The sequence below is a fragment of the Drosophila suzukii genome, chromosome 3 (assembly GCF_043229965.1).
Source record: "Drosophila suzukii chromosome 3, CBGP_Dsuzu_IsoJpt1.0, whole genome shotgun sequence".
Classification (NCBI taxonomy): Eukaryota; Metazoa; Arthropoda; class Insecta; order Diptera; family Drosophilidae; genus Drosophila; species Drosophila suzukii.
In genome coordinates, this window is record NC_092082.1 from 75131950 (window position 1) to 75144911 (window position 12962).

Genomic DNA, 12962 nt, shown 5'->3' on the forward strand with positions numbered 1-12962 from the left:
GACAAATGCTGATTAAGCGGCCGACTGGGGCTAAAAAATATTTACTCACGAGTGCTGGAAGCAGGGGATCTGTATGGTGTGGTATGAGTTCTAGGGTTTGGTAACTGGGCTCTGGGAATGGGAATGGAGGCGTTGCGCCCGAGCAAGTCATGTGTGTGCACTTTAGATGTCTGGAACTGGTCTAGGCCCATTCAATCAAGTAGAGCCACGAGGATCTGGCAGATGTTCGAAATATGTTCTCAACATTATCCAGATTGGCCCTGCCTTCCTCGTGCGATTTCCCCAGCGTCGGGTGTTCGGCGAGATTGAAAAGTCAACATGGCCGAAGGTGACAACAAAGCCAAATAAATGGACATGACACGCATATTTAATACGCGGGCCACCCTACATGCAGTGAGAGAAAAAGGGCTTTCAGTCGCGATATATGCCATTTTTTGGTATCATTACTAATACTACTGCCAATACTAACCAAGTCAAATTAAATGTGTGACAAGGCTATAATTAAGAAAAATGATTTCAATATAATTACATTACATTTTTCTGAATACAACAAGGAATTTAAAGATTAGTCATGTTAAGTTCACAATGCATTTAAATACAAGCTACTAGTTAAAATAAGTCAAAAGTAAATCAAGTAAATAAATGAATTGTTAAATTAAGTAAATAAATACGTAGTCGAAGGCCTCGTAGCTAGCACTACATCCCCTATGTTAGTATTAGTTTTGTAAACTTTATTATCATCTTAAATAAAATAAAATAAATAAGTCAAAAGTAATAAAAATAAAGTCAAAAGTGATTAAGAGTTCCTTTGACTTTGCAAAAAATTTAATTTTCTGAACCCTTAAAATGTAACAAAATTTTAGTCGAAATCTTTACATTTACATATTGTGGCAGAGTCCCTTAAAACGTTGTTCCGTAAAAATGGTTATCTTTCTGGAACCGGTTAAAAATTAACCAAATTTTAAACTACATTTTGTCCAGTGTACTTCCCCCCATTTTAGACGCCTCTTCGCGCGTGGCCTGTGTCACATTTTGGCTGATAGGATCGCTTGAAGAGCCAAGGGGTGGCGAACTGCGCCGACAGACTGCTTGTTATGATATTTGTGTTGCCTTTTTCTTGATTTTATTGTGTGAATATGTGGCACATTATTCATGATTAGGTTGAGGTCGTTTACTCGTCGTTGTTGTGTGTCTACGAGTGCGTGTGTGTTCGGTGTGGTGTTTACCCACTTTGATTGGCTGACAAGGTGGAGGTAAACAGGCCAGAAGGAGGGTAGAAACAGGACCTGGAGTCCTGCCGAAGGATGTCTGGCAACGTGCCCTACCCATCCATCTCAGTGGTAATTAGTCGAACCGGATCCGCTTTCGGGCTGCATCCCCGAGCAAAAAGCCTGTGCTAATGAGGCCAATAACTCAATTGCGGCTAAATAAAGTGCCAGAACGGGGGCCACACAAATCTCGGAAGTTTAAAAGCGTTTACACACCATTTAAATCAAAATTAATGCCGGCTCCGAGTGCTACCTGAACCGGGAAGTTCCAGTTTAACAGCCATAGAAAGCATAGGACGCGGTAGTTGTATTAGCCGGCATCATTTCGTTTTAATGACTACGCGCTTCGTATAAACTTTTTAATTACAAACTTCAATTACAATTAACGAGCGCAAAGGCTGGGCCAAAAAAAGATGGATAGAGCTCTTCTTATCGCGGCATTGTTTTGTTTTGCCTGCCCCAGCGTTTGCATAATTGCCCTGCCAAGGAGCAAATCTTTTCAATGGAACTTCCTTGGCCCGGCTACCCATCCGAGGATAATTAGGAATAATAATTACCTCCCGAGCTGCAGTTTATCTGCGTCTGTCTTGGCCATCATTTTTCCAAGGCCCCCTCTCTTGGTGATAATGCAAATGCAGGGCAAAACTAATTGCCAATCGATATTTCACAATTATGTGGTAATCCACTTAAAGAAAGCAGCGCATTTAAATTGGAAGGCGGAAAACAGGAGTGCGACTTTAACTTATATGTACGACGAGTGTGTCCCCAAGTTCTGGCCGCTATTTGTTCTGCTCGAACTGGAAACACAACTCGGCAATTGGCCAACTTTGTTTCACTTTCCCAGTCGCGGCTTCTAATTTCACTTTTTCTTCTCCTCCGCTGTTGACAAAATAAAAACTTTTCAATTTGACTTCTTGTTTGTCGAAATGCGAAAGTTTCGCATGAATAAGAAGGACCTGGCTGGCCGAGGACAAAAGGACGTGGATTGTGAATGGCGGACTGTGTATTGGTCATGTTGACAGTTCAAAGGAATTTAAATTTGGCCCGGATTCAGAAATCATTAGGCAAGTGAGCAGTCGAAGGTGCGATGTGGCCTAATGGCAGGCAATTCAATTATGCCATTGTTGCAAGAGTCCTTTCAGGGCTTTTCCAGCCACTCCATTTGCTGCGAACAATTTTCAATTTCCAATTTCCATTTCCATCCGGCGAGGCCAGCCAACAATATCCCACGTTGGGCTATTCAATTTCGTCAAACACCAGGCAATAAATTGTCATAACACACGAGCGCAGGTCCTTTTGAAACGAATACCCCCTGCCCCAACCCACAGCACCCCTGGCACTCGGTCGAGATTCAAAGGACATATGTGAAAGTCAATCAATGCGAGGTCCCCGAATATAATGGAGCCCTGCATTATCCTTTCCGCCACCACCGCCATCGAACAGGCCGCAATGTGTGACAGTATCTTTGCATGTCTTACTGACATTTAACATTTGCGTTTCGTGTTTCATACTCGCTTCGCGGTGAGTCCTGTTTGCAGTTGCAAAATACTCCATAGATAGTCAACTCTTTTTTTTTGGGAGGGGGGGGGCTGGCTTTTTCGGATGTGGTCCTGGCAAATAGACAATCAGCGCGACGGGAGGGCCAAATTGAAGCAACAACAGCAATGGGTGCAGTGTCTCGTTGTCATACAAGTTTTAGATTGCGTGCACATGTCCCTGGCAACCCATCCGGATAGCAAATTGAAATTTTTTCCACCGATCGCAAAACAAAACAGCTCAATAAAAAGTGTCAAATTGGGCAGTCTGCCTCCCCTTTCGCCTGTCCATGTTCCCAGGGAGTGGGGGTTCAGGGGTGGTCCTTCAATGGCAGTCAAACTTTAGCAATTGGCACTTGGCCCCTCGAATGGCCTCAATGGGCATTGAACAAAGCAAATCCATCAATCAATCCAAAGTGTGTGGCAATCTTTTAACTACTCATTTATGCGCTTTAAGTGCTCTCGAGTCGTGGCTTTTTATCGGCCGGACTGCAGCAGGGTGTTGCGATTAATTGGCCCCCGATTATACGGCCTGTGTTTCGCTTGTCTACGCTGCCTGCAGTTGCAATAAATTCCACAGTTCTGTACTGCGAGTAGCAGTGGGTTAATGGTGTAATGGCTAGCCTGAGGTCTCTGCAATCCATAAAAAATATTATAAAGTTTATGTTACGATTGGGATAGAATGAATTGCAACAGTAAGTAACCGTATCTCATTATAAGAATAACTATATAATTGATTTTCATTTTTAAAAAGACGTCTTAATATTAAAAAGATTCAAAAAATTATAAATATTTAATCCATAAGTAAATGCATTATTATTGAGTAAGTTTAGATATATTTAAGATATACCTACCATTTCATAAAGTAATTTTTTTAATAGGTAAAAAAGACTTTTGATTATATTCTTTTAAGTTACAATCCATTAAAAACTATTATAAATATTAGGAGATGATGGTTTTCAACATCGATACTTATATCCTATTGTGTCTCATTATAAGAAATACCAGTTGATTGGTTTCCATTTTTAAAATAGTATGTTTTAGATTTGACATGATAAAGGTCAATGATTTTAATAATAACCAATTACAACATAACAACGATTAGATCCATAAATAACCACCTTATGATTGGGTTATTTTGGACATTTATTTTTCAAATATGTGGTTTTATTTGCTAGTATTATATATTATATTATATTTGGATTAATTACAGGGATAAATCTTATAAATCAAGCTATGATGATGAACATGATTTAGTAGTTTTTTCAAGATGTGTTGTTATTTATTCAAGGTTATAAATGGGTATACCAATTTTGGAAGGGATTATGGAGCTGCCTTAAGTTAAAAGCTGTCCATACATTAAAAATCCACAAGTTAAGCCAGTTTACCACGCGGTAAGTGCAATCGGCAGCGGTGGAGTAAAAGCTCTCGGCCGTTTTCCATATGCGTAATCCCCATAAAGAAAATAGGTGGAGGAGCTGCCTGCTGGGCTGTGCATCGAGTACAACAATAACTTTGGCAAATACGCCGCCCAGCGGGCAGCTCCAGTCGGGCGGCCATTGTGCGAGTGTGTTTGTTTGCTGGCCAATGGACCGACGTGACGTATACGTAATATTTCATTTCATTTGTACAACGCAACTGCACACTCGTCCCGTGTGTGTGTTTGCTCACCGTTGGCCTGGCAATGAAGGACGCACACATACCCCCACAAAGGGGGATCCTCTGGATACTATATATAGTATACCATATATATATATGGAGGGATATGGAGGAGCGACTTCGGCGACGCGTACACGTGCCTACATCGTTTGCACAAAGGTTCAACACCGTTATTTATTTAATTGCATTCAATTTGCGGTTAATTGTTAAACAATGGCCAACAATGACTGCGTTCAGCCTTTGACTGAGTTCGTTTTGCATTATGGTGGGCCAAAAGGGGGCGGGCGGCTCGCAAGAGGGGGCGTGGCGGTTGCTTGGCCAGTTGGCCGAGTGTGTCGAGTGCGCTGAGAGTGTGTTTGTTATGCAAACAAGTACAAGTGCGGTTTTAATTGAACTCAAGTGAGGCTGAGCTCTGAATGGCCGCTCGATTTTTACATGAATGCGGGCAAGTGTGAAGCCAAGTGCAGAGCGGAGAAAGTAGAAAGTGGGGGGTGGAAAGTTGTGCGAAGAGGGTCCAACCTAATGAGCGGGCCTCGAATATTTGCACAAATAAAATGTAATTAGCTTTTAAGCCAGTCCAGTTTAGCACAGTCCATGGAAGGGCCATAAAACACAGCAATTTGTTTGCTCTAGGCCCTACACATGCATATCTATAACGGATTTTATGGCTCGGCGGCAGTGACAAATTATAGAGCAAACGGCCGTGGCAAAAACAAAAATAAATAACAATCAGTTTGCTGGGTTCATGGCCATCATGGCTTGTAGAACGGCGAAAGTGCGCTTATTACCATTTACCGCATGGCAGCGAAATTAGCGGGCATAAACCTAAACCATTGTTATCGCCCTCCTGCCGCCGACCAGAAACATTTGCATTCGAATTGGAAATAGAGTAACTGCGGACTCCATTGGGCGCTAATCGGCCAAATGTGGGCAGGAGTGCCAGTTAGCATCCAATTAAAATGCGGCTAAAGTGCATCAATGTAAATACTGCAGATCGTTCAATGCCACTGCACTGCAGAACCCACTCCCGTGTGCACATTCAAAATTCAAACAAAAACTATAATCGCTTTGCCAGGGATTACAACACACAGGAACATGCTACGGATCCCGCTTTCGATTCCGATTCCGATTCAGATTCGTATTCCCATCCTCCTGGCTGGAGCGGCATGCTGGCTGAGATTTTCGAGGACGCACTGACCATCCAAATCCGTATCGATTCCCCGCCCCTACTGCGGTCATGTGCAACATGCGAATTATTTTTACGTTTATCGCAAATTCAATTCAATTGCGATAATAATAAAATTTATTCGCAGCAATTTGTTTCGGCGTTTGCTAGCGAGAATTCTGCAATTTAGTGGCTGTCCGACAGCGAATTATAATCATGTGCCTGACTGGCCCGGCTTGGCTGAAATTGAAATTATATAATCACACACACCAGTGGCCTATCATAAATATGGCTGCCATTTTTAATGGCCAACAAAGGGCTCTTTCTCATGGGAATAGACAAAGACCGAGTAAGAAAGAGTCTAGCCTTGGGGTCCGATACCACAAGCACCCCGAAAAATAGGCCATTAAAGACACCTCCAAGGGTCCAGGGACACGTGTTCTCCTCTCTCAAAAAGACAGAACCTTGAAAGCAACCCCCTCATTGTCATCAAAAAGACAAAGTGCCGGGTATTTAAAGGGGTTATGGTTTTGGTGGATTGCTAACCCCTTAGATTCCTAAATACAAGCAAAACATGTCCTTGAATTTGGACTTAGTTGAATTTAAATGGAAAACGTTAGGACCACGTAAATATAACTCTCTTAAGAAGGGTATCATTTTATTTTAGATCATATATGACTAATAGGATATCCCTTAGTCCACACATTAATTTCTCTCCACCAAAGTATCGTCTGTTTATCATTGTGTTTACCTTTGAGCATCTTTTGTTATGTTTTATGTCCGCCCGCTGGCTATTTGTGCGCAAAATGCATTTGCTGCGATATGGCATACATATAAAATAAATTTAATAGATATTTCTTCCAGCTTGAACCGAATCGGCAGTGCAAATATCGCTGCGATGTGCCAGTGTTTCGGATAGAGTTGCAGCACAGTGGAATGCCGCCGCTAAAACAAACATCCGAGTCATCAGCCGGAAATGGGATACAAGCTGGGTCCTTGTCTGGCTTTCCTTCAGTGACCCCTGACCCCCGAACCGCCGATACCAACTGATTCGCTGTGGCAATAAATCCCCCAAGGAAGTGGGTGGCACAGAAAAAAGAACTCATGAAGTGGCAAAGAGTTGCGATTGTGTAAACAAATATTTAAAGAAGACCAGTGGCGTGGCTTAAAGGGGCTGCCATTAAGTGAAAATCCAAATATAACATTTTGGAAAATACTGAAAAAATACCTTAGGGTTATTAACATCTTTAAAGGCGAAAACTTTAACTCCCTTTTTTCTTCATTCTGTGATGCCACGTAGCCAGGCCATGGCAACGAATGTTTATAGCACTAATTTTATTTGTTAAACTAACAAAAGAAGCAGCAACGACTGGGCAAATAAATGTGTCTCAGAAACGATTGAGCGCACAGAGACAGTCCTATAAACAGAGGGACATAAAACTCATACGACATGTGGGCCGGCAGGCACTTGGCGAATGCGTGAGCGTGGGAACATGGCACTTCATTCACGCCCCGGAAGTGCCTCCCTCTTTGGATGGCTGTAAAGCTGGAGAGCTGGATGGCTGAAGAACCAGGGAACTCCATCCGGACAGCAGTTCAACCGAAAGCCAAAGACAAAGAGCAGCTGAAACAGAATGCCCGGGCTACAGTTGCGCCTGCCGAACAATTTATACGACTATTTGAAGTCGGAGGACTGAGTAAACGCTGCCTAAGTGTGCGTAAATCTATGAGGACGCTCAGTCGTCAGCTTCCGCCTGCTCCTTCTCCTACAGGACCTCGAACCCCGGGAACCTATCGAAGGATTTCGGCTGTCTTCATTGTCACCCGGCCACTGCTCGTTCGTCCTCCTAAGTGTTAACACATCGTTGCCATCGTCGCCCCGGAATCCCAATCCCCAGTTTGTTTTTATGTTGTAAAGCATTTTCATTTGTTTTTTGTCGCTTTCCTTACTCCACTGTCTCTCTCTCTGCGATTGAGATATTCCCTTCTGTTTGGCTGGAAATTGATAGTTTTAGCCAGATTATGATCTGTTTATTGTGCAAAGTGCTGTGAACCGGCGAGTGGGCGGCAATTAAGCCGCCTTTACGACAAATGTGAAATGTGTTTCCATAGATAGACGAGTTGAAGGCGCCCAGTAGGCGTTGTCCTTCATGTTCGATCGACTGATAGAGTGCCGGCGACCTTAACTTAATTTACTCCAAGGAAGGCAGGCAGAGCCACCTCAACCAGCGTGAACAACGAGAATTGAACTTATTTCCGGCGGAAGTATCAGCATTCGGCAATTTCCGGCCTGCTGTTGTCTTAGCTTTACTTTTTTCTCTCCCTAGCTGGGAAAGTTTGCCCGGCAATAAATGTTAATACATATTAAGCGATTTCCCATCCAGTCGACGGGTGGTTGAAGTTTGCCACGTCCGAAGCGAATCAATTTTCCAAGTCCAAGTGTAATTAATGCCGCTGTGGACCCAAACTAGACTTGGAGTTGGACCAACTACTCAGCGTTTCTATCGAACTGCCGAACGGCTCAATTGTCAGAGCGAGCACTTCCATTAGCCAGTGCCTTCATTACGGCCCGGCCCGGCCATAATCATCATCATCAATAATCTGGCTTTGGAAACACATCACAAATTAATTTTGACAGCTATTGGCAGCGATTAATATCAATTATTCAAATAGTTTGGAGCCAGCTGCTGGATTTCAAAGGAGTGCCAGCCCCCACATCGACAATGAGCCGCTTCATTAGGGCCCATCTCTAAAGTCACCAGCATGCCATGCGCTGAGCCGGCTTTTGTTGGCCACTGGTCAGTGCAGGCCATTGAAGGGCAGCCGGACGCTTTGTTTCCAATAATGAGCGATATCTGATGCTCTCGACGTGTTGGCCATGTTCCTATGACACCCAGTTGGGCAGGGGTATGGGATTCTTGGCTCTTGGAAAGTGCTACTTTAAGTTACCAGTTTAATCCATTAGTTTGGGTTGCTTAGGCATCTTAAGGACCACAGATTAAATTGGCACTTTCAGAAAATTAATCAAGATTATTTGTGTCTCATGTGATGATTTCCTTTATACTATAGACAAATCAATCGACAGCACGCATCTTTGAATTATTTCCGAATTTCGAGTTATTTTTTTTAGAATTCTATATTCAATAATGTTTATTACCGATTGTACTTCCCAAGTTTCGTCTTTATTTGGTTGTAAAAGATTTTATTTTATTTGCATGATTTTGGGTAAACTATTTGAAATAAAACGCTTTCATAGACATATCTAAAAGCCTGAATCTACACAAATCCAATAAAAAAAGTGTTCAAATAAACACCAATTATTGAAAATCTATTTTTTGCCCAGCACTAAAAATTGGAATAAAAAAAGCGATTGTCATTTATTTTTGCAGCTAGTTTAATCTCAAACAGTTATCGGCCTTGTCAAAAAAAGAAAATAACGGAGCTCTTTTTCCCAATAGTTCTTATCAATTAAATCCACTTAAAGCGCAATTGACAAATCAGCCGCCCATCGACATTATCATTGGAAATTCGTGTCGATTTTCGTTTCCTGCCCCGGTTATTTTCTATTATACTAAACTGGCAGTTTGGTTGGCCCATGGCAGCTCGAAATTATGCGTACGCATGTGTATGAAATACCGAATTGACTAATATTTATTTATACAATTTTGCGGCTCACAGAATGCAGATAATTCAATTCCTGTGTCAAATTTGCCAAAATAGGCGCGGGGCCCCCGACCCATGGCCCCTCACCTCAAATGCAATTCAATTTGGCGATAAACCAATTTAAAGCTAACCAAAAATGAAAGAAAAACTGTATGGAATTATGGGTGCGAGTGTATTTCTGATGCGGGTAGTGTGTGTCTGTTTATCTGCATGCCGCGGTTCTGGGGTCAGAGGTTATCGAGCGAGTGGTTCGCCGATTGTCGCGCTGCTCTTGAAAACTGGCAGTGCTCCGTAGTCGAACAACAGTCGCAGTGCAAACAAGTCGGCGATGAAGCAGATTCTGGTGGCTTTATTGGCCGCTCTGCTGGTAGCCGCCGTTCAGGCTGGAATTCTGGGCAGGATTTTTCATCGGGATTCTACCACGAGTACCTCCACATCCACCTCCACAACTACAACCACGGAGGAGCCCCGTCGTCCCTTCTTCCTCAACAACAATATACCCCCGATTCAGGAAGGGTGTGAAGGGCAGTTCAAGTGCAAGAAGAAGCTCACCCAGGTCCCGGCTCCCAGGCCCTGTTTGAAGTACTGCCTCCACCGAGTGACCTGTCCCAACAACCAGACCACCACTGCCAAACCCAACCAGTGCGTCGATCTGGACGAGGAGCAGGTCTTGGCTGCCTATCAGGCACCAACGGAACCCCCAGTCGCCGGAAAACCCGCCGTTAACACTATGATGGTGGCCATGATCGATTTTCCCTGTCAGCCGGGCTATCTGCCCGACCATCGTGGTCGCTGTCGGGAAATCTGGTAATTTTACGGCTCTCGTGACACGTGCCCAATGCATAATTATTAGGTATACCTGTGGAATTTTTTATAAACATGCATAGTCTGAATAATCACAATAAAACCCCAATGAACTGCTGAACTGCCCAAAGATCATCCCTGTGTTCGACCACTGTGAAAAAGTTGATAAGTGTTTAGTGTAAACAACGCTAATCTAGCAGTCACAACAAATGGCTGAGTTTTGTGACGAATGGCTGATTTCCCTATCAGTGAATTAAACATTTGAATCACTTGGAATTACCCAATAAAAGTTTTGTGGGAAATTAATGCTTTTAGAAGAATGCATAATAATTAAAGAATGTTTAGATGCTTAAAATATTCGTGTGCCAATTTTATGATTTCATCGAAAACTATCCTAGAGAACCTGATTTACTGTAACTCACAAACCGTATTGAGCTGAACTACTTTTGGTGGCTATAATGTTTGTTTCTATTATTATCAAGCGTCCAATTATCATATTTTAATGATCATTAATCTATATTTTTTAATTTTTTGTTTATTTTTGGTGGTGCTTTTCAAAGGAAGTTGGAAAAAAATGTTTCAAAAGACCAAATAGGAGAATTTTTATGGGCTTAGTTCAGAACATAAAGGAACTGATTATTTTTGTAGACCTAACCAAAAGAGGAAAACCATCCCAAATTCAGTGAACTTGGCTCTTTAGTTATAAAGTATTAAATTTATTTTTCGGAGTGCATTTCCCCTGCGAGTGGTCGCTGTTCGGGAATAATATTTTCGCTGTCCCGACACGCCAAGTGTCAAACACACCTCCAGCGGCAGGACAACAGTCGCAGGACTCAGACATGAGTGGCGGAATTAAGGACTGAACGAGTGAACAATCGCGAGTGGATGGGGGGGGGGGTTACCTTCGGGCGGGCGGGGCACTGGGCGTAGTCGTGGCAGTCAACAATTTTGTCTAATTACAACACGAGAAACAAGAAGCCAGCGACAAGCCATAAAAAATATGCCATTTGCACGAAAATAACTGTGATGTGCTGTGACCTGTAGCCCCTGGCATTGATAGCCTTCTGCCAGAAAGGAACTAGTGGGGGGGGGGGATTAGGGGAAGGTCTTAGCCAAAAAGCTAAACCACAGATACAGCTAACAAATGGCTTAATTCAGCGAGCAGCTTGCTGCGGAATGCCGAGCGATAAAAAGTACATGTATTAAAATTAACAAAACAAGAAGAGGCAGACAAGAAACGGCTTTCTGGGGGTTGGAGAAAGTGGTAGTGGATTTCTGGAGGGTTTGGAGGGCTTGGAGCCGCCCTCCATCACGTGATTGACGCACATTTCGAGCCAGGGAATACAACTGCTAATTCGACGCACCCAACTAGTGGGTGGAGAAAGCCTGGAATGGAAGTGGAAATTTTATGTGTCTTCGTCATGTTAATTGTTTTCCTTTGTTCGGCATTGTGGCTTGTTTCTCGGCTTTGTTGTAAGCCATAATTTGCGCGCTTATAACTCAAAAGTTTCGCCGTCAAGGCAAACGCAACTAACTTTATTAACTGAAGGCGCGGGCGCCAGGTTTGACTTCATTTGGGCCCATTCTTTTTGTTTTCTTGATTTCCGTTTCCGACCACGTCGGACTTACAAGGAGGACGCAACTTTCTTTGGCTTGTTTTTATGGTAATCGGCGCATAACAAAAACCGCAATACGCTTCAGCTCGAGCCCCTCTGCACCGCCCACCTGTGTGTCTTTGGGGGTTTTGGGCGGTGGGTTGTGGGTGGTGGTTCAGGAGGTGGGTGGTGGCATGGCATTTGGAAATTAAACTGCGCATAGTCCTTAAAATTTTATAACTTAATTTCTGTTGGTCTGGCATTTTTGTGAACTTTTTGATTTGATTTCGTTTGGCACTCGCACAACTCCTTTTTAGCCATATCGGTTGGCTGTCTGTGGGTGGGATATTTTCCTGGCTGGTTGGGTGGCTTCAGGTTGTTTCTGGGGGCTTCAGGTGGGCTGGCTTGACGTGCCTGGCGTTCTTTTTCAGCCGGAATTCGGCATGCGAATTAGAATAATAAACTGCTGGAATTTATTTGGCGCAGGAAAATGCTTTGGCTGCGCTGATAAGGTTGATCTATGGCCGCTGGCATTTCAATGGCCGCGATAAGAGCAATGAGTTTTGAAGGATTATGCCGGTGGCAGCATAATGGATGTGATGCGAACATAACTCAATGGCGGCGTAATTGCTTTGCTCCAATCTGGCTTTTCCGGCACTTCATTATGGCCCTTGGCCGGCCATCGGATGCTCTCTCCTGTGTTTTTCCACGGCTATTTGCGCAAATATCCTAGTCCTCCAGATGGTTTCATTATGCTAATTGCACGGACATCAACTGCGGAAACAATGCAACTAATAACAGAAAGCAAAGGGGCAAAGGCAATCGCAATCGCAGCAAAAAAAAAACTGCTGGAGCACAGGTACAACAAAATGGGGAAGAAACCAAAGAATTTTCATTAAAATTTTCATTTAGTTGCGCAATTATTTTTGTGCAGCCATTTTAATAACACTAATTTACCTTCAATTCCCAACTCTTTTTCGAGCCACACAAAGGCCACTGATGGTGATGGCATAGTGATGGCGGTGCGAATGGGACGGGCTATCAAATGATAGATGCGAATGCGAAAGAGACGGGGATATGCGGTTATAAATATGCGCAGCTGCAGGATAATAAAAATGATAAGTTTTTCTCTCAGTTCTATCGTTCGCTGCGTTTTTGCCGTCTTTTAATTTCATTCCTTTCAGCATTCACTCATCCGGCCACAGCTGAAGCTCAGCTATTACACTGGGGGAAAAGTCTAAGGCATACCATTTAATTAAGATAGCTATATATT

General features: G+C 43.2%; 1 protein-coding gene across 1 annotated transcript; it reads left to right on the plus strand.

Annotated features, from left to right (window-relative positions):
• Positions 1 to 9569: 9569 nt before the first annotated feature.
• On the plus strand, positions 9570 to 10215 carry Gbp3 (Growth-blocking peptide 3). Its single transcript, XM_017068897.4, has one exon. The coding sequence runs from the start codon at positions 9619 to 9621 to the stop codon at positions 10099 to 10101; it is 483 nt and encodes a 160-aa protein (XP_016924386.3). The 5' UTR covers positions 9570 to 9618; the 3' UTR covers positions 10102 to 10215.
• The last annotated feature ends 2747 nt before the right edge of the window (positions 10216 to 12962 follow it).

Coding starts and splice junctions, on each gene's coding strand:
- Gbp3 (XM_017068897.4), top strand. CDS start 9,619: ATGAAGCAGATTCTGGTGGCTTTATTGGCCGCTCTGCTGGTAGCCGCC.